Here is a 22,646-nt window from a genome sequence, read left to right on the forward strand (position 1 = left end):
ACTGGACCTTTCAAGATACTCTTCCTTCAACAAATTTCAGCAATACAGTGCACATTGGACTGAACACCTTTCCAGTTTCAGTGGGCCTGTACCTTTCTTAGTATTGTATTTCTGCTACCTTGGCAGCAGCATGTGGCAGAGAGAGGACTATCACGTAAGTATAATGAAATGGAACCTTTTGTTTATATGTACGGTATTAGTGAGGTAATCCTCTTGTTATGATTCTCTTATATTGTAAAGGTTATATGAAAAAAGGTTGTCTAAAAGAAACATTAGAATAATGCTGACTTTGGAACGTGTGCCTTTTTGCCAGATATTTAAGAATTTGATGAAAAGGAAGAGAGATTTTAAATTAATTACACAGACAGGACTTCTCACTAGTATGTCCCCTTAAACTACTTGGCGAGGATTACCAAAGGCAGACAAATTCAAACAAGCAATAAAGTGCAGCTTACCATTCTGTTCTAAATAAACAAGAATACCTATTAGGTTTAGTTTTAGTTTATTACTTCACACAAGACTCAAACAAGTCAATTTACCTTGTGACACATGTGAAGAAAGACCACAAGAAAATTTCTTTCTGTCTTAAACCTATAAACCACCTCACTTTTCTATGAATCATTACAAATTGATGAAATGGAACAGCTGTACTTTTAACTCCAAATTTAACATGTTACTCCCTGTTTCAAAAAAAAAGAACCAACTCCCCCCCCCCCCCCCAAAAAAAAACCCACAACAACAACAACAACAACAAAAAAACCACCAAACCAAGCCTACAAGAAATAGCCTGTGATGAACTTCAAGATGGGTGTTCCACATTTAAGAGGTTCACTAAACATTCTGACAAATACTGCGTACCCATCACATACAAAGCAGTAGCAATATTACCTGGAACATCCTAGCAGATGGACCTTACAGCAGGACCCCTTCTCAATCATCTGCCAGAGGTCTTGGGAGTTTGGGGAGGTTCACGCTGACTGGAAGCTATCCAACAGTATTCCAATTTACAAGGCCATGAGGGAGGATCCAGGGACCTACAGACCTGTTAGTCTAATTTCAGTACCCAGAAAACCGATGAAAGCCACCCAGCGTGCTAGTGAAAGACGTTTAAAGGACAATGGAATGATCAAGCACAGCCAACATGGGTTCAAAAAGGGAAAGTCCTGCTTAACTAATTTAATCTCTTTCTACCACAAGACCTTCCACCCAGTAGATGAAGGGAAAGCAGTGGATGGAGTTTTTCTGGATTTTAGTAAGGCTTTAGGTACTGTTCCTCACAGCAGTCTTCTGGGCAAGTTGTCCAACTGCAAGGTAAGCAAGTTCACAGTATATTGGGTGTAGAACTGGCTGGATGGCAGGGCTCAAAGGGTTTCAGTGAATGAGGCTACATATGGCTGGCGACTGGTCACCAGTGGCATTCCTCAGAGCTCAGTCCTAGGGCCAGTGCTGTTCAGTCTTTTTAACAGTGATCTGGATGTAGGAACTGAATGCACCATTAGCAAGGTTGCTAATGATACCAAACTGGCAGGTGCTGCTGACTCTCAAGGGACAAAAGACTTAGCAGAGGGATCTAGAAAGATTGCAGCATTGGGCAATCATCAATGGCATGAAACATAACAAGAACAAATGGCCAGATTCTGTCCCAAGGACAGAATAATGCCTGACGCCAGCACAAACTGGGAGAGGAGTGGCTGGAGAGCAGCCCTGCAGCAAGGGACCTGTGGGTGCTGGTGGGCAGCAGCTCAAGAGGAGCCAGCAGCAAGCCCTGGCACCAAGAGGGCAAACCGCATCCCGGGGGCATCAGCCACAGCTCAGCCCGCCGGTCAGGAGGGGACTGTCCCACTGTGCCCAGCGCTGCTGCGGCCTCACTTAGAGCGCTGCCTGCGCCGCTGGGCCCCACCATTTGAGAAGGATGTGAAGGTCCTCGAATGTGTCCAGAGAGGGCAACGGAGCTGGTGAGGGGCTGGAAGGCACATCCCGCCAGCAGCCGCCCAGGACTCTGGGTTTGCCTAGTTTGGAGCAGAGGCTGAGGGGCGACCCCGTTGCTCTCTGCAGCTCCGAGGAGGGGACGTGGAGAGGGAGGTGATCTCTGCTCCCTCAGATCCAGGGACAGGATGCGTGGGGACGGGGACGGCTCAAAGCTGTGCCAGGGGAGGTTCAGGCTGGACAAAAGGGAACGGACACATTTCTTTACCGAGAGGGTGGTCAGACACTGCAACAGGCTTCCTGGAGAGGCAGTCGATGCCCCGCGCTTGTCAGTGTTTAAAGAGGCGTTTGGACAATGCCCTTAATAACACGCTTTAGCTTTTGGTCAGCCCTGAAGCGGTCAGCAGTTGGACTAGACTATCATTATAGGTCCCTTCCAACTGAACTATTCTACTTCCATCACCTAACATGGAAGACAGACCTTATAGTTTTCCCTTCTAAAATCCCAGACCCATGAACTGGATCAAAAGGACAGAAGAGATTTACAACATTATCACGTTAAGATCATCTCCCTACAAAGCTGATTAGTACAGAGAAGCAAGGACAAGTTTGTTTTACATGCTTTACCTTCAATACTCAGTTTTCTTCCATCTTTGTATAATCAACGTAAACAATGCAGTCCTGCCAAACTTTTGACTTCTAACCATTAAAAAGGTGTTACTAATTCTAAGTCAATACCCCCAGAGTATTTTCCTACACACAGATGCAAGGGAGCTGTTCCAGATCCATGCAACACCACACATGATATTGTCAGTAGTTTCCAACAGATCACGCAGCATCAACAAGGATGAAAAACTCAATATAAACAGCTGTGTTCTCAGTTTCTATTTCCAGAACCTGAAATCACTTTGCATACTGGGTGTGCAAGAAGCAGCAGCAGACCTGCACAGCACACTGAGTGTTTGTGCCTATACCACTTTGTATTACTACAGATAATAACTACAGCATATTCATGAACTGATGCCCAATATGCTGGGATTCTATGTGAAAAACACTAAGGGAATTCTGAAAGAGATGCTTAAAGCAAGGAAAGTAAGGGCAGAGGAGATAGACTTAAGAGTGAATAAGCGTATTTCCTTTTGATAAAGTAGTAAACAGAAATATTCTCCCTTTGTTCAAACCCCCAGAAGCCTTAAGCAAAGTGGCTGCATTATAATTAAGAATGTCTTGGGGTTTTTTTCTCTCATCTTAATTTGAAAATTGTGTAATTTCAAGTGTCAAGAGGGAAACATCTGCATGCTAAAGCCTTGGCTACAGCAGAATAAACTACCTCTCAAATGTATCCATGGCCCAACAATTCATAGGGTCACATCTACTGACAGTATCTTCTGCTGACCCTGCTAACTCTGCTGACAATCAATTTTGACAAGCTGCTGGTAAGAACAGCAATGGTGCTTTGTTAATACCAATGCTTTTAAACAGTGGTATTGATGACAGCAACCAGATACGCCATTAGTGCAGCTATGTCTGTATCACATTTAAAAACATGATGGTGCTTAGACAGAAATGCACCTGCAGAATTTCCCACGTTCTCCTATGGGGAAAAACACCTTCCCTAAGCAAAAATCTAATTGCAGACTTAATTGGCTTATGTTTTGGTTGTTTGAGGTTCTTTTAATCTACAAAACCATTTTTCCCCCAAACACAAAAAACACAGGGTGCATACACACCTGTAATTCTCCCACTCCCTTCCCTTTTTATTTTTTTTGCCTGTCCCACGAAAAAGTGATACTAGAAAGCAGAGCTGTTGCTCTGCCTTGTTTGATATACAAAGACAGCCTGAAGTGTATTTTCCAGAAGACACATTCTTGTGTAGCTACTATACCCTAACAGTCCAGCCTTAATACACTACAGAGAACTACAGTCTGGTTCAATGGAATTACCTCTTAAGTTTTCCAACATCAGTTCCACTGTAAAAGCAACAATAGTAAGACCATAGTGTAGGTAAGACAGATATATTGGTCTTTTTCATCAGGTGACACACAGGCTCTAAACATGACTTAAAATAGAAAAAATACGGCAGCTTATTGCATTAGAATTTGCACAAAGGTCTAATGTAGCTGCCATCTATGAAAAACATGAAATCTTTACATCTTAGGGTTTTATATATTATAAAAAGCAGAAGATGGCAAAAAAATCCAAGTTCAAAAATATCCCTTAAAATGGTCTTAAAATTTACCTATTTTTGAAAGGAAGGATGGTCCATCAGTTGCTAGAGAGTAGCCAGAGACCCAGGTTCAATTCCCTGCTTCATCAGAGGCTTCCTGCATGACCTTGGTCAAGCCATTTAGTCTCACTGGCTGAGTTTCCCCATCTGTAAATTGGAATAATAGTACTTACGCCCAGAAAGGAGGCACTGGTAGGAATCTGTTGCAGACTGCCAAGCAAGACTGTGTAACAAGTCAGTCCATGACCTCTTACTCATGATGTAGAAAGAACTACATTGTCAACATGTGGGAAAGAAGGGAAGGTAGATACTGAGATTCTAATTCCATCGCCTAACACAGAAAACACCTTGTTGTTTTCAACTTGGGAGACACATTTGAGATCTCATGCAACTAGTACCACCATTAAATGAGGTTAAAAAAAAAATAAACTATAGTAGTTTTCTAATGCAATCATTATTTGGAATCCATTATGTGAGACAAAGTTGATGTACATGTCAATGCTTAGAAAACTTTTAGCTTCCAGCCCAGTAATCACACTTCAAACTATTTCTTACAAGCAAAGGCAAAAAAATCTTATCTGAAATAAATATACACACATCAGTGTCTTAATGCACGTGATTCCCAAAGCCAGGAAAATTAGGTAAAAAACCAAAACAAACAACCTGAGGAGAAAAATCCTCCTCTGAGATAATTTATATCGAGTCAAAGTAGATTTCATCACATAACCAAGAAACTAGTTGTTAGAACAGTTATGCTGAAAGGTTGATACTGATCAAGACACTATGTATTTAGTGAAGACACTAAATATAATACTAAAATTAGAAAATATACATAGTTTTTGCATTTCCTTGGCACTTCCCTATGTTTATAATGCATAATGGTAATTAAGCAAACCAATCAAAAATGCTTCTGACAGGATCAAGGACAAAAATAGTATTAAACCAGCAGGAGCTAGAGAAATCATAACCCTACTAAAGCCATTACCTTCTGGCATAGCAAGGTGCTAATAAATGGCCACAAATATTTTTCTGTTTTGCGACTGAAGGTGAGCATTGGTATCATGTGAGTCAACACTTAACATGCACAGTAATCTACACAGTACTTAACAATTTCTAATTAAGATGAACAGGTTTAGGAATCAATGGGTTCTGGGTAACAGTAACTTTTCCTTGCAAAAAACTTAACAAAATACCTGCCTTCATGTACTTTCAGACTTCTAAAAAACCCTTTCAACAATTTCAACAGTTAAAGAGCCAGTTATAAAAAAGGATGATGAATTAACCTGTTTACTAGCCTCAATGCAGTTCTGGCTTAGTAGAGCAGACAGCATTAAAATGAAAACAAAACTGTAAAAAAAATCTGATGTTGTTGACTAAACTTCCCTTATTTTTTTAACTTCTTTAAAATATTAGTGTCACACTGTACTAAATATATACTAGAGTATGAATTAAACACTCAAAATCCACAGCTGTAATGGATCTCTAACACTGAAAAGGAGCACTTCATGTGAGTTTCAGAAGTTGGTATTTGGCCCAATGTTCCTTAGTTTTGATACACTGATGAGCCAGAAACACATTACCAACTATAAAGCCGGGAGCCTATTAAAAAATTTCCAAAGAAAACAACAAGGATGACAGTACAGTCCTAACTCACTTTTTCTGGTGGCATCACAAAATGCCAGTCAGAAATTAGTAGCCTGTTTCTTTATTATGTTGGACATACAGTCAGAACAAAGCATTGCAACCTGAGAAGCAATGCATGTGGAGTATTCAACAGATGCAAGCAATTCACTTTCTTTTTTAAATGAACAGCTTTTTTTGCAAAGTACAGTTTTATATTCTTGGGTTGCATACAACAAATAACAACTTTGCCTCACTTTTACTCTTGAAGCTTTCCTAGAAAATATGAAAAAACTTTGCTAATCCATTGCTGCGAAGAAAGAGCAGTAACTCCCATATAAAAGCTACTTAAAAACATTCACAAGTAGATAGATTAGATACATAAAGCCTCTGTCATCCTCTGCTTGAAGAAAGATTACCAGGTCTCTCAAGCAGAGAAATACAGGTCTCCCACCTTGAATTCAGGCTTTGGAACACTTTGTGTAATATCTCACACCAGGAAAAGATGGCCTATATGCTGAGCACAAAAACCAACCATTCTCTGATAAAATCGAAGCATTTGTCTGAGGGTCTTCATAGGAATCTGTTCTAGTTCCAAAAATGAAAGTGTTTGAGAACAGTCAATGAGTGCTGTAACTGACACCAGGATTGCGAAGTTCAGCAGAAAGATCACACATTAGAAAGCTCTGCAAGCACACCTGAAGACAGAATTCAAAATTATCTTGACAAACTTGAGAAAGTGCTTCAAATCAGAGCACACCATAACCACAAAAACAAGCACAAGGTGCTAAACAAAGGCAGATACTACCAGTGACAGGACAAATATCAGTTTTATAGAAAAAAAAACAAGTGAGCAGATTATAATGACCTTGAGGTGGTATACGTTCAGCTAACACTGTTTCAAGAAAGGATAGACACATATATAAACAGGTGTAGAGTACACAATACAATGAAGTGATTGCGTCTCTACTCAGCCTCAGTAAGACACCTGCTAAAATGCTTATGACCAGTTTGGGTCAGAACAGGAGACAGCAGAAGGAAGCAAACAAGAACCATCAACAGTCTAGAAAATGCAGGCTTTGGAGTGGTGATGTTAGGTTGCTTTATCAAGAAAAAAAGAATACTGAAAGGGGATTTAATAACAGTCTTCATGAAAGGCCTGCCAGAAAGAGAATAAATAGTCTTATCTGATCTACCCACTATAGAGATGAGATGATATTGGGATTAAGATCGAACTAGAAATACCTGGGTAAGAAAATTACCTTGAATGACGGATTGCAAGAACAGAAGCAATGACGAGACTACGCAGAGAGACTATAAAGATCTCTATATAGTAGGAATGGAAAAAAGAGGCTACAGAAACATGTCAGGAATGGCACTGGCAGAGTTAATGATGGTTTGATGCAACAGGATGGAATGACAACAAAGAGATGGAGGGACACACATGATTATTACTCAAAGGTGATCACTTATACAGGTAAGAGTAAAAAGTGACAGAATACATACAATATGACATGAAAAATCAACATTGGACAACTTTCTGGGACACACCTTATACAAGCAAGTATGTCAGGGCCGATACAGAAATAACTAGTTGTACAGCCATTTCAAACTACCGAATCAAAACAGCTTCCTGGAATTTAAATCTCTCTTGGCTGGCATTATAATCATTGCATTTCAAGTCTGAACAATGGTCTGACACCACAGCAATATACAGCAAACTCTATACCAAAACTTGGATCTTAAAGTACTCAAATATAGCATATCTGAAAAATATGATTTTGTTTACTGTAAGTTCATTTGACACTGCAACAATAAGTTTCCCTGTTCAGACCTTTTTGTTTGTTGTTTGTTTGAGGGGTTTTGTTTGGGTTTTTTTGTTTGGTTGGTTTTTTTAAACTTTAGTTTAACAAAAGAGGAAAAAGAAACACTTCAAGATTAGTAAGTAACAGAATTATAGGGGGAATCAGGAGCAACTGCAAAACAAGAATGCCATAGTTAAATTCTGTAATTATTCTAAAACCCCAGACAGCTCCAGTCAGGACCTGGTTTAACACAATTTTTAAAATAAGTTTAAAAAAAAACAAACACCAAAAAAACCCCCAAACAAACCAAAACCAAAACCCCACAAAACACATTTCAGCAAAAATAGTAGAGGGAACCATTCCTGAAAATACTGGTCTTCCAGTACTACTTTATGTGGCTCAAAAAGGTATGTATTTACATGAGTTGGGTTAAGTAGGTAGGAAAGAATGACTGAAGTGCCAAAACCAACAGCAGTCGGTATCCCATTTTTTTCAGTATTACAGCATTTCCAGCTTGAGCATCAGTACTGACCCTAACGCTGGTCACACATATGCAGGAAAATGTCAAGTAATGTGAATATCACAGCTCAAAATCAAGTGCTGCAAACCACACACAAACCACAAAATGCAAGGGAAAGTCTCATCTTTGGGAAGCCCTACCCCATTCTGTACAGCTTCAGTTCACAGCCATTTTAGAGCCCACTACAACTGCCACACTCCTGCTGTAACAAAAACGATCAACACTCAGAGCCCTGTGCGAGCACAGCCCTGTTGATGCCTCTGTGACAGTGACAGTCCACAACCTTAATTAGCACAAGCACGAATGTGCGAGCAATCTAGCTTGGCCTCAATCCATGCTACCTCATCCCTGTAGCGAGACACTATTCAAAACTGATGTACATTTTTTTTTTTTTTACAACATAAGGTGAAGTACAAACAGATTTAGATTGAGCCTGGAACTCCAAAAACTCCACTTCATACAATCCACATGCAAAAGGCAGATTGAGGGTGGCCTCAATCCTTCTGCCCCCTCCCCATGAGATTTGGCCACCATGCAAACCAGATCATAAGTTGAAGCAAAGTAGTTGTCCAAAATTCTAAATTTAAAGTCTTCAAGTAGCATAGCGTTTTATTCTCCTGATACACAGCAAATAACAAATATGTGCATTTATAATTCTGCATGCAAAATATCTTTAAGATGTTACTTTCAAAACAGCACTTTGAGAAAATGCTGGAGGTTCTTTGTAGTTTGTTTATGTGATTAACATCTTTTAGAAATTTAGATGGGTAAAGACCCTTAGATCAGATCACACTAACAGCTTGCTGTCACTGAAAGCACCAGGACACTGCCTCACCACCGTCACTACACAGTCCCATTGTTTCCCCTTGAACAAGCAACCCAGCTGACACTGTGGTATGTACATTCAGGGAACATGTGGCTAGAAACCAAGCACACACAAGGAATTGTTGATTTCCTGCAATCTTCCTTGGTGCTGTTTGCTTAAGGGTCCAATGAAGCATCATGCACAAGAGATAGGAAGGGTTACTTTTTTATTACTATTTTAATAGTACCTAGCTAATATATTGACTTATAGTAACATCGGACCAAACTCTTCCACTGAAGTCTTCGTCAAAATGTTTTTTTCTTACACTAAGAATAGGAACACAAAGCACTGAACTATTGTCTCTCCCATATGCTGCCCTATCTTCCACTTTATCCAGCAAGACCCACAACAACTGTCAATCAGCTGAACACCCCCAGATACGAGCTGATTTACACAGATTTGGTTTAAGCCAAACAAGAAAATGACTGTGCCAGGTATCTCTCTTGGATAACAAATGCTATCCAAGTCAAATTTGGGATCTAATGGTAACCTCATAGCCCTGTGGCTGCATGGCCAACACAAGTCTGTCAAACCAACTGAATCACGAACTGCAACACCATGCACACCAGGCACAGTACCACTTTATGCAAGCCGTATCTCGAGCCAGTTATGTAACATCCTTCACACTCTGAAATGAATCCAGTAATTGTGGTGTACTTTACACCAGGCAGAGCCAAATATGTTAATCGCTATGCTTTGCCTTCTAAGAGGAACTTTATTTCAGAAAATGTTTGCATTCCTACAGAAACTTGCTGCCATCGGAGACCTCCTTGCTGTGGAGCCAGAGAAAGACTGCCTTTTGAAGGAGCACCAGCCCATTTTGCAAACCAAGAACTCATTCACAACTCCCCAAGCCTATCCTTAAAAAGTGACACTTTCTTCCCTTAATTTATACTAAAATTAACAGTTCTAAATTTTCTCTGCTATTAGTAAATTGAAACATTTGAGCTACTGGAATGTATGAGTTTCACAGAATAAATTTGTTTTGCACACACATATTTTTGTTAAATAATGTGCTTTTTGTTGCTATTTCTTCTAAAACGTTACCTTTACCTGATGTCTGCCTGCATCCCAATCAAAGCATCATAAAAACCTACTTCAGTGAACTAACAGCAAAACAATCTTTTTTGGCTACTGTTTCTTTCTGCAGCTATTTGAACTGTAGAGATGATGGTATCTTATGTTTCACAAAACACATCACCTAGAAACCCAAGTAGGTTGTTCCTAATCCCAAGCATTCTACAACCCAATTATCAGCAAGAAAAGGATAAGGACCTCCAGTCTGGAACTCGAAAGAAAAGCAACACCTTAAATTGCAGGTTTGATACCCAGACTTTTTAAACAATTTAAAATTGGTACCTGTATAACTGGCAATTGGCAAATACACCTGTATTTAAAAATCAGAAAGAACAAACCTGATAACTATTAGTCTGGTAGTAAGACAGTACTAGTGGTTTGCCAGATATTAAAATAAGTTTCAGGTGAGGGGTGGGGGACAGGGCTGGGGAAAAAAAAAAAGAATTACAATAAACAGAAGGAATTAAAAGTGAAAGAAAGTTTTAACTACATAACTTACATATGACATGAAAGACTTTTCCTTACTCCATCTAACCTGAACTTGTGTATCCAAAGCATTAAGTGGCACTGCACTGAAAATGAAGAGCTGAGATTTAGAAAAGTCTAGAGGGAATAATAAAAGCAGGATGAAAATTACTAGTTTTGAAATGGCAAGTACTGGAGCAGTACAATTATTGCAACATAATTTTTAACATCACTGATAAAGCTGGCATAAAAAGTATCAAATTTCTCTACACACATTCCTGGCCTCAAATCTAAGGATACCTTATGCAGACCAGAGCAGAATCTGAGGAACTTCCAAAAGTTCTTATAATCACAGCCTCTGAAAATTTGCTATTCCAACTGCTCATTCTGGTTTGCCTCACTCTTTTTCCTTTGCTTTCCAAGTTTGACATCTTCCATGAAAAAAACATTAGTGATAAAGTAGTAGTACATCTCATTTTTGCTGAGTTTTATAGATTAAATTGGATGAAGTAAAAAATCTGGTTTAAGTTATTAGATGACTTATAGACAGACCACATGACTACAGTTAAAAAAACCTCAATCTCAAAGAAAAGCTTTACCCTGGATCTTAATGCCACATTTTCAACACACTGAAAATAAGAAACCAAAGCTATTCCTCTTAAGTAGAAAATTATGCTATTCTTCAGAAGAATGTCTAAGGAATTAATTGTCAGCCTCTCTCCAGAATCACCCACCTCAATGTCATTTAGCATACTGAGCAACTCTAACAAATGAAACTCGTCTCTGAATACAGTTATTAATGCTGAAACAAACAAAGTGGACATCAACAAAACCATGGGCTTTTCAGAGAAAATTCAGAAAGGTGGCAAAAGGTCTGCTAAGCATGCAAATACTGCAAAGAAAACTTGGCTATTCAAGGAAACCTTCCCATCTTTCTTTGGTTTTTTTTGCAAATGGAGCATCACCATCTAGCACAGGTGAGCTACTAAAGAGGGATGCCCAACAGCGAGTACTGGCAACAAGGGGGTCACCACCAAGCAGCAATACCTCAGAAGAGCACGATCAGTTAATCAATGGTAATAAGGCAGAAGTAGTAAGATTTTTTTCCAACTACAGTTAAGCTTGCATTAAGAACAGTTTCAAATCATATTTGAAACTACAGAAGAAAACTGATCTGCCACTGACTGAAAAGCTGGATGCCTTGATTATAAAGCATCTAATCAAAAGGAGGTAGCACAAATTATTAGATGCCAACTCCAGCAGCTTCACAAGGAAAGCATGAAGCATTGTGCTTAACTGGAGTTGAAGCATAGTGATCTCAGGACAATAACTACGTGGACGTAAAACGCGAATTTTTATTTGGTTCTGTAATCAGCAGTGGAAACTGGAAGCATCATGACTACTTAGAGAGCTCTCTAACACTATCAAGAGAAGTTACTGCATGAATAAATGTATTTTATGACCACATTAAAAAGCTATGTAACAACCAACCACAAACGCAATACACAAACTTTCATTACGCTGGCTAAATTTTCTTAGAAAGAAATTTCTCCAAACATTTCTGTAAGAACATGATGCTGCTATACAGAAATACTTCTGAAGCCACCATCAGCTTGTAAGTCTGTTAAAAAAGCAGGGATTCTGTAAAAACCACAAACACATGGTGGCAATACAGAGAAGTCAATGTATGTGCATGGAAACACTGTAGAAATGTAAACAATCACAAGATAGACCTTGAAGGAAAAAAAGAATGGGCAGAAATAATTCACTGAAGCACTGAACAAGATCAGCCAAAAGGAAACCACTACTCAGCGCACAGAATTTGCCCGGGGAATACGTATATACATACTACATGCAGAAGATCGCTTTCCTACAGAAAATAAATAAATGCCTTGTACCTCAAGCAGTTAAAACTACAAAAGAGATTTCTTGAAACAGTTGCTGAGTTAAAACACTGGCCTACATTTTTCATCCAAAACATTTAGGAAATGCATTGCCATCAAAGCAGGGAGATGTAACACAGCAATAACTCAGGACAAAACCCCCACTTGGTCACAATCACTTGCATTTCAAGTAGAAATTGTTCCATATCCAGAAGTCATTGTGTTTTCACCTCCTACAAAATAACCAGTGTTCCATTTGAAAACTGACAGAATAAAGTATGCAACTTCTAGCATTCCACAGGAATTCCTGCATCAGGCGTGCCCTGCAGTCACACCTAGAAGCATAAACAAATAAACAAAAGACACCTTTCAAACTTCTAGTATCTCCACTGATACCACCGCTGAAAGCAGAAAACATCAAAGTATGGATATTACAGAAACCTGACTTTCTGCAACCATTTGAACGACAAAATGGACTCCCAACTGCCAACCTGTAGCTCAAAAACCGTATCAGTTACAGTGCTGAACTACTGACATTACAAATACATGATTCAGTCTCTTGCTTTTATTTGAAGTGCGATGCATACAACTGCCTCAAAGAAAAAAATACCAACAAATATAACGGGAGAGCAACCTAATTTATGATTATATGTACTAGTAATTCAACTTGCTAAATTTTATTCTATTTGCACAGCTCTTACTGAGTCTGCTGCTTTCTGTAGCCATAACTAAAAATTCATCTAAATGAAGTGACTATATATTCACCAAACAGATAATAAACTACATGGTTTCCACTTTCCCAGCTTACGGCATTTTATTTGGTAAAAGGCAAGCCCTGTACATACCATGTCAACATTGCCCACCCAAGAAAATAAACTGCCAAAGGAGAAATATGCTACATTTTGACAATAATGGGGGAAGAAAAAAAATAAATCTAAGGTCTTGCCAAAGTATATTTTGTTTTTCTAGGCTTTTTCTCTTGTTTCTGCTGTTACACTTCAGCACTACCAAACAATATTCAAAAAGGTCAAAACAAATTATTTTAACGAGATCTCTAAATCTCTTCTGCCTGTCACTGGAACATTCAACTTCTTCAAAGGCTAACAGTGTGATCTGCAAATGCAAACACTTACAAGGAACTTCCTGCAGACAGACTGCCAGTACGCAGTAGCTTTCCAGATTTCACTTGCAAAAGCTGGATCTGAATTTAATTAAATTAACATGCAAGAACTCTACAATTTTTCATATTGCTTTCACCATTACAAAAAAACCTTGTAGATGCAATTAACACTAATTATAAAGATGATGGATTAACTCTAGTAAGAGATTCCTTGAATATACATTTTAAGCAGTATGCCTGTTTCAAGCAGTAATTTTCCTAAGTCAAATAACCATGGTTCACCAAGTCTGAACCAGGGAATCTGAAACCTTTGATTCTGCTGCAACAAACATCAAGCAGGAGAGGGGCTGACTCTCCAAAGTCAATCCAGTATTGACAAGTCAGAGAGCTCTACAAAGTATCCACTATCAGATACGCAAAAACTTAGGTTTTAACCCTTCACTGATGCAAATATATAGCTGTCATGCTGCATGTGATTTTACAGCTAAGCATCATTTCAGAAAACTCCCACCCAGCAGCCTACTGGTGGAAGGCTGAACAATTTTGATTCCTTCCACAACTGCGCAGAGACATCCACATCTGACCAGCACAAGACCAGTGAGGGCGAAGCGGGGAGGACTAGGTGGACTTCAACCTTGTCCAGCACTGCTGCTCCTTCATTGACACAAATGTAAAATACTCAGCCTGCTGTATTAGAGGCAGCATTTCTCTGTCTTACAAGCTTATCTTCTCAACCTAGAGCTTCCATACTTCTGCCTACACTTCCCCGAACATATTTATTTTGTGCAAGTCCAATAGGCTTAAAATGTATTGAAATTACCACACACACGCAGACCAGCATAATATGCTCAGTAGAATGGCACTTCCTAAAATATCAGAAACACTGCACAAATGCCACGTAGGCACAGTGAACATTCAAAATGGGCATTTCCATAATGCCCAGGAATAAAGCAGTTCAACTGAAACTCAGGCACATGTACAGTAACTGCTACCAGGTGTCAAGAAATTATAACAAGTATCCTCAAATAAGGAAAAGGGCAGAAAAAAGGAGAAAAAAAAAAAAAAAAAAGACAGGAACTTGCAGTGTCTTGTTTAACAGGAACATGGAAGACAGCAGGGTAACAAGGTACCCAGTGGACACGGAATCAGTGTTGTGTAAGGACAACTCTGCAAAGGGTTTAACCAAATGCCTGCAGGCTAATAAGCCTCTCTGTACACTGCTATACTAATTTTGTTACTGTTACTTCTCTGTAACCTGTATTTTGAGGGAACAGCCCTTCTTCACCTCCCAGCCCCACTGCCAGCCCTGATAACACCACTGCCACAACCAGTCCTACCAATTCCTTTCCACAGCCACCATCTGCTGTGCCCTTTGATATGCGGTGAGCAGGAGACAGGGACAACCACCAGAGGTGGCACAAGTCTGGGAAGGCTCCTTAGCTTGAGTCCCCACCCCATTCCTCATCTAGAACTTGATAATCACTACAAATCTGCCAACATCCTTTTGAGAATTTCACAAATCACACTGAGTTTCCTCTACTGCAGGTACACTGCTGTGGTGGTGCACCTCACCCCCTCCCCGGGAACCCCTGACAGGCCTTGTCCTCTGTGCAACAAGTTGGGTGGTTAAGCGTCCGCTGACCATATCAGCAACTCTTGGATGGCTGAGGTGGGGAATAGCACTGACCATACCAGAAACATTCTTTATCTGAATCGTTACATCCCCTGACAGCCTTGGAGCATTCCTTACCTGAATCATAACCCGAGTGGTACGATACCACCATCACTGGAATTTGCAAAATTCCAGTGATGGAATTTGCAAAATTCCAGTGATTACCGACTCAAGATTGTGGCCAGGATGGAAACTTACAGCTGACTAAAGCCAATCACCTCTGCCCCTATAAGCACCGGTCCTAAGCGAGGCCCTTTTGAGCCCTCCTGGACCACAGCAGGCTGCAGCCAGCATCTCCCTCTGCGCGGGACGCCTCTCAGCTCACAGACTCCAAAGTCTGCAAAGTTAGGACGAAAGCTGATGATGGAGCCTGGGCTGATACCCCCCACACCTTGAGGCTCAACCCTTTGCCTGTTGAGAAATCCAAAAGCATTCAATGTGGATACTCCACTGAACGCAAGGGGAACTTTTAATAGGTATACCTCTGTACCCTTTTTTTTTTCTTGAGAGAGGTATATATATCTATGTACATCTGTTCCTTTGTGTCTGTGTGCATGCGTGTGTGACTTGACTTATGTACCTTGTAGCAAGTATAGAAGGAATGTTACCATTGACTCTGTAATTAAGTTACTGTTGTGATTGTAGTAAATCCTACTGAGCCACTTTGTAAATGATAGTCAATGATTAAGTGCTGCTAAAAGCTTGTGATCAGCCTTAAACTATGGATAAACCTTATACATCCTATAGATATATACCACCATCCCAGTCAGAGACTAAGATTGGATCTAGCCACATCGAAGCTCTATTAACAGTTCAGAAAGCAGGGGAGTCCACTCTGAACCTCGTGACTTAATATGAGGGTCTCCCTTACCCTTTTACATCTTTAGTTTCTGTGTAAATCTTTTCAGCTTAATTTTAATTTGATTCTTCTTTGTGTGATTTATCTGTGTAATAAGTAATAGTGAGTCTTGCCACAAAACTTTGTGAAGTCACACTTCCACAAATTCATATCAAAACTACTTCGCTACTGCCTTTGATGGTGATTCTTTAAGTGACCTAAACCACTCACTTGTGACACCTGCCAAGGCAGCCAAGATAATTAAAAAAAAAAAAATCATGTAAACTTATACTTACATAAGCTACATATACAGAGGTATTCCACCCCCCTATCATCCCTGCTCGTTGCATTTCAGTAGTATAAATGGTTATAGATGAGAAGTCATCAGTAGAGTCACAGAAGACGTTGCTCACTGTGTGAACGCAAATTTTCCAGTGTGGATGTCTCTTTCACACATGGGAAGACAGAAAGGCTATCAGAAAAAAACCCTGTGACATAACACGCACTCATAGTACTTTGTACTTAGGCCACCAATAAAGTATCACAGAGCGAGTGAGGAAAATGTGTATCCACTACTTTTGCAGTCAGCTCTCCTTCAAAGAACTGTATTTTGCAAAGTAAAAAATTATTTGAAAAAATGTTCAACATCCTGTTTGTTCTTAAACTCCTCTCTTACAAGTAGCAGCATTAAAGATATGCCTACTGGTCTCACCAACACCCATCCAACACCGTATTCTGCCTTCAACAGCAGCAACAAGAGACACTACTCTGGGAAACAAACAAAGCCTAGACCACCTTCTGCGATCCACTCCCCTTCATAGATGCTTTCAATATGCAAATGCATCCAAGTGTCTCACGGACACAAAGAATGATCCAGGAACATGATCACCTCTGCAGGACAGAAGGAACCGAAGACGAGTACAGTGGCACAGAAAGCAATCGGGATATTCCGGACTCAGAAACCCCAACTTCTTGTGAACCTCCCACCACTTCCACAAGAGTCCCAGTTTCAACTCCCTGTCCGAAAATTCCTTTCCCTATCTGATGTAGCTTGAAAGCCTCTACAAACTCCCCATTCAGTCCCAGTCACTAGAGGTCTGAAATTTGGCAGGAGACACATCTGCACAGCTGGCAAGAACCTCCACACACCCTAAACCAAACAGACAGTATATGTACATTTTCCTACGTTCTCCTCTACCATCAAGATGACTTTCAAGCAGCATCTGAAAACTGCTTGAGAGCACATAAATCTAAATCCAGTCCTGTAGGGTCCCAGCATTTCTCATCTACTACATACAGTCTCCAGACAGGAAGACATTCTTTTCCAACATCACTCAGTCAGAAAAACTAGTTGAAATACCCTGAGATTTATGGTTAACTCAAACAGTTCTGATAATTTACTTTGTGAGTAAGCTTATTCCTAAATTCAGGTAATTTCTAAATAGCAACTTTATTCAATGAAATCCCTTATGAATAAAATACTTTAGATTACTCCATGTTTTCATTAAGCTATAGAATCTACATATCATGTACAAGTGAAAATGTCTCCAGAATACATTCAATTGTACGTGGATATTACTGTAGGAAATAAGATTAAAAAAAGAGACATAAAAAACCTTGTGTGAGACAGAACTTAATATCCATAAAAGGGAAAATACCAAACCAAAACAACCAACCCTTTCTTTACCATCTACCATAAGAAATATATGTGTATTATTCCAAAACAATCCTTCACAAAACACCTTGTGTCCTAGGCCTCCAAACTTCTGCAGTATTTGTATAGCTTGTGTATGCATTAAAAGTCATCTCACACACTTCTGTTTTTCAAATAAGCAACAGTAGTACTGTCCTGCATATGACATGTTTAGCTATTCTGCCATTAACATGCAATATGTCCTTTTATAATAGCAGGACAAAAGTGAACTAAAGCTTGACAGGTCTTCTATGATCCTGTCCTAACAGACAGTTAAAAAAAAAAGGGTAAGATCTGTTTCTAGTTAGAAAAGGCAAAGCTGTTTTCTAATAGCACAGTTTTTCGTCAGGATTTCCTCTAGGTGCTCTGAAGACAGCACAACTGACCATTATATGTATTTTCTGTGGACTAACATAATTTGATTATTCCACATTTTATCAAAGTAAGAATATTTAAGAGCTACTCTCTATAATCAAATTTATACAGAGGGAGAAAAAATAAAAGCAAAACCAGAGGCTTTACTCCACCAGAATAACTAACAGCTTCCTCATTAAAAAAAAAAAACCAACAAAAAAAAAAAACCCAAAGCATTTTTCTGCTGTTTTCTGAAACACTTTAAGTTCTATACTTCTTATCTATTCCTGAGTTTTCTGCCTTGGAAAGATGTAGATATTCAACTGCAGTTTTGTATTTCTAAAAACCCAACATCAGACTATGGGCTAGTAAGTGAAACCATCCTTACAGAATACTGTGAGAAACCACAGACTTAAGTAACCCTAAGAATACAACACATTTTGTTCTAGCCTTTTTCAGACCTAGTCAACATTATTACTTTACCTCAGATGAGTATTTCCTAAACTGCACTTGACTGATTGGTGCCAACTCGTCACTTCTTCTGGCAGAATGAGTTTAAAAAGATGACTTATTTTTCTGATCATACATCATTATCATTGTCAAATCAGTGTTCATTATGCATGAAAGGTTCCATGACAACACCAAGCATTCCACATTGAAGAACTGTGTAAAATACTCAAGGCACATTTTTCAGAGATCACATTTAAGAGTTCTTGTACAGATCTGGACATATACTGTTAGAGACAGCTGCATCACTGTAACTGTACTAAGTGGAAGGTTATTGGTGAGAGGAACTGGGGTAAGAACTGTAGTGCTGAGCAAAGGTAATGAATTGCCACACGTAAAAATCCCATTCTTCCCATGCTATCAAGCACAGAAGTTGATTTTTACTTTGTTAGGTAATCTAACAGGTGTCACATGGTTGGACAGCAATGACTAACTGGGAAACAAGTGACTACTTTTTTATTGGACAGATTCACAGATTAAAAAAAAAAGACAACACTCTACCAGTCTGTCCACCAAAACACTAATAAGGTCAGGCACACCAAAAATTCATTACATCATACTCATATTTGGAATTTAATTATTCCATAACACAAGAGTACTAATGATACATGTCAAACAGTCTGCTACAAGAGTAGCTCTCCAGACCAGGTCTTAATTACTGGAGCACATTTTCATGTTTAAGAGTCTCAGATGTTTGTCCCATTTTCCATTTGAAGATCGCCTTTCTGCATGTTTTGGTGGTTTCTTCCCTCTCCTCAAACAAATAAGGGAGCAACTACAGTGGATCAACACAGCTCTCAACTGCAGGCATAGGGCGCCAGGCCACCCGGGGCGGCAAAGCCAAAACCAGCACACTACTTCCAACTGGCAGCCCTTGGTTGCAGTTCTACAACAAACCCAAAGAAAGCAGCATCGCTGTAAGAAGTCAAAGAAACTTTGGGAAGTCAGAACTCTGCAAGAACTTACGGCAACAACAGGGTTTTTAAACAGCTAAGAGCAAAGAGAACCAACAAAACTCTTCCCAGCAGCATGCTCCCCAGGCGGCGGGTCATTGACAGCCGCAGCTCCCAGCAGCATGCCCCCCCGCACAGCGAGAGCACGCGGGGCTGACACACGAAAGGGAAACAGCACAGGTATCTTTTTAAGATGTCCCCCCAAGCGCCCCACTGCGCTATACTGGAGATAAGCCAAACAACTGCTAGAGCGTTTAACACACCACACGAAGCACAGATCCCTACAAAATCCGAGACAGAAGGGAATCGACGTTATGCCTTCTAAATCGGGGCACCACCGAGGTGGATGGTGGATACTTAACACCTCCCCGAAAAAGCCCAACGAACCGAGGTTGCAAGTTGGAAACGCCGTACCAGCACCCGAGCGCGGCACCGGCCCGGAGGCGCCGGTCTCTCCCATAAGCCGGCCCCAGCCGCCGCCCCGGCAGCCCGCAGGGCCGCTCCGCCGCCGCAGGCCGGGCCCGCCGCTCCTCGGCCCGCCGCGCGTCCCGGCAAGCCCGGCGGGCAGCGCGCCCCAGGGAGGGCGCAGGGCGCCGGCCCGATCCCGCCGCCACGCGCCTGGGGCAGGCAGTGCCCCGCGGCCCCGGCCCCGGCGCCTCGCCCGCTCCGCAGCCCTGCCCGGCGCCGGGAGGCCGCGGCCCACGCGGGCGGCCCGGCCGGCGGCGTCCCCGCCCGCGGCTCCCGGTCGCCCCAGCCCCAGGTCGCGTCCACCCGCCCCGCCCCGCCCCACCCCGGCCCAGCCCGCCCCACCACCAGGGCCTCACCGCTAGGTCCTGGGGCACGGCTCCGCTCATGGCCCGCACCGTCCCGCTCCGCCAGGCCCGGGAGGGCAGCGCAGGCCCCGGCTCCGGCCCCACCGCCTCGCCGTCGCCCGGCCCCGCCGCCAGCAGCAGCAGGAGCCGCTTCCCCACGGGGGAGGCCGCCGCGTCCGCCATCCCCACCGGGCAGGAACCGCCGCCGCCGCCGGCCCGAGCCCACCGGTCGCCGCCGCCGCCGCGAGACACCGAGCCAGCGCCTGCCCCGCGCTGGGCCTCCGAGCACCGCCCGACCCGCTCCCGGCATGCACCTCGCCCGCACAGCCTCCCCCCTGTCTTCCTCTGCCCCACAATGCCCCGCGCCACCCCGCCCGGCAGCACCGGGGAGCCGGCCCAGAGCTCGGAGGCGGCGGGACCGGGTGGGCCGCGGCCAGGCCCCGCGGCAGGAGCCGGAGCGGCGGCGCGGCTGAGGGGCGCGGGCAGGGGCAAGCCCCGCGGCGGAGCCGGCCAGCAGCCGCAGCAGGCGGCCTTCCCGCGGCAGGGCCTGCCATTAACACCAAGGCCAGAGCCGGGACTTGTCACGGAGAGGAGGCAGGCCTGGCTTCGGCCGCGAGGTAAACACGCCAGCAGCCCCGGGGCGGGGGCGGCGGGAGGCGTGCGGCCGCCCCCGCTGCCGGGCTGGACGTTCCGGAGCGGCACCAGCAGTGCGAAGCGTGCTGGGTCTGCTGCGGGGGGCTGGTGCGGGAGGCGAGGAGAACACACGGGCATTGAGTTAATGGTTTGCAGCCGCCACGATTAATACATCCGATCAGTTCTCGTGTAGAACAGTGGCGTACGCTAAGCCTGCTCATTTTCAACACACTTGAACAACCACAAGATACTTCAGAATCCTCCGCTGTGAGGGAAATGATGCGCAATTTACATCTCCTTCTGCTGGTGCAGTAAAGACATAGTAGCGCCGGTAGAAACTGCAATGAGCAGGAGATGCTCTACTCCATACCAGAACAAGGATGTTCTTGTGCGTGTGCTGTTTCCTCACCGTGAAAGAGTCACATTTAACACTGAATTAGCAGCAGTAAAGGCAAGTTGCTTGCTTTCACATTCCCATATTCGAAATGGTTGTGCCAGGATGTTTTCAGTAGATGACATTTCATCTTTGTTACTTTCCAGTTAGCGGGATGCAGTTTGCTGTACTGGGAAATGGGTGAGGTGATGCCTGATAGCAGTTTGGACAATGTGCCTGTCCTCAGAAGTGTATGTCATTGTTTCATCTTGTTAGCTGTACTCTTTATGGTGTGATTTTAGGCCTGACATGGCACACAGATAAAATACTGAACACCTCTGAAGACAAATTGTAGCACAAAGAGACAGTTCAAAAGACTTTTTTGGAAGCAGACTCTGCCTTTGGTATTCTGAGCAACTACGCAGAACGTCAGAACAATCATTAGTGGCATCGGAACTCTGTTCTATCCTCCTTTGCTGTATAGCATCTGAGTTTTGATTTACTACATGCCACTGGCTTTACTAACTCCTCCTGCCCTATTTTTTTTTAAAGTACAAGAGCCAATACCTACATGAAACATTACTGAAGGGTAGCAGAACCACTATATTTTGTATCTAAGTGATTGCCATGGTGTATATCCAGGATCAGTACTATATTCCTTTGAAGAGCAGGCTTTGCTCTGTTAAGTTTCTTTACTCAAACAGTATCATCAACTAGGTATTAGAAAAAGATTCCAAGTGGTCCTGTGTCCCCTTCCCCTAGCTCCAAGACTGAAATTGCCATGATAAAGCAGGGCAGCGTTTCCTGTATCCCATCTCCTGAGTGATGCTGTATATTCCAAAGGCACACAGCACCAGCTAGACAAATAGTGGTATAATCCAACAAGAATAGGAAGGGGCGTCCTAATTTTCAGTAACGATCAACACAGGAAGCATAGGCCATAAATGTGAACTTGAATTTATGAAATAACCAACACTTTTCTATGCTAATTCTGTTGCACCAACTATTCTTATATGTTGGAAAAATTAGTTTCATGGGCTAATTTTGTGTATTAGTTTCAAATGCTATTTTACTGTAAAAGGATGAAGGCAGCTACTGCTGTTTAAACGTGTATTTACACTACACACTTAAAAAGCTGCTGCAAATCCAATTACCACAATTTCAACTTGTGAGAAGTCACATAAGTAACCAACAGGCTACATCCGGTTGTCCCTTAACCACTGAAGATGGCTTCTTCTCCAGCCTGCCACCGTCACAGGTTTGACTAACAGTCAATGCTCCAGAATCCAATGAAAGTGATTTG

At 42.1% G+C, this 22,646-nt stretch overlaps 1 protein-coding gene across 4 annotated transcripts in view; it reads right to left on the minus strand.

Annotated features, from left to right (window-relative positions):
* Window positions 1-20,656, minus strand: part of KDM3B (lysine demethylase 3B) — a 65,473-nt gene extending 44,817 nt beyond the window's left edge. Inside the window, exon 1 of one of the 4 annotated variants that reach the window (XR_008748541.1) lies at window positions 20,350-20,656. Coding sequence is in view for 2 of the 4 variants with exons in the window: in XM_055812882.1 (XP_055668857.1) it covers window positions 20,350-20,520 (171 nt within the window). In the remaining 2 variants the exon portion in view is untranslated. Of the gene's footprint in view, window positions 1-888; window positions 990-4,165; window positions 4,301-20,349 lie in introns of those variants that run through there. The other 3 variants (XM_055812882.1, XM_027794321.2, XM_013303538.3) reach the window with 3 other exon arrangements.
* Window positions 20,657-22,646: the final 1,990 nt, after the last annotated feature.

This window comes from Falco peregrinus, chromosome 8 (assembly GCF_023634155.1).
Source record: "Falco peregrinus isolate bFalPer1 chromosome 8, bFalPer1.pri, whole genome shotgun sequence".
Lineage (NCBI taxonomy): Eukaryota > Metazoa > Chordata > Aves > Falconiformes > Falconidae > Falco > Falco peregrinus.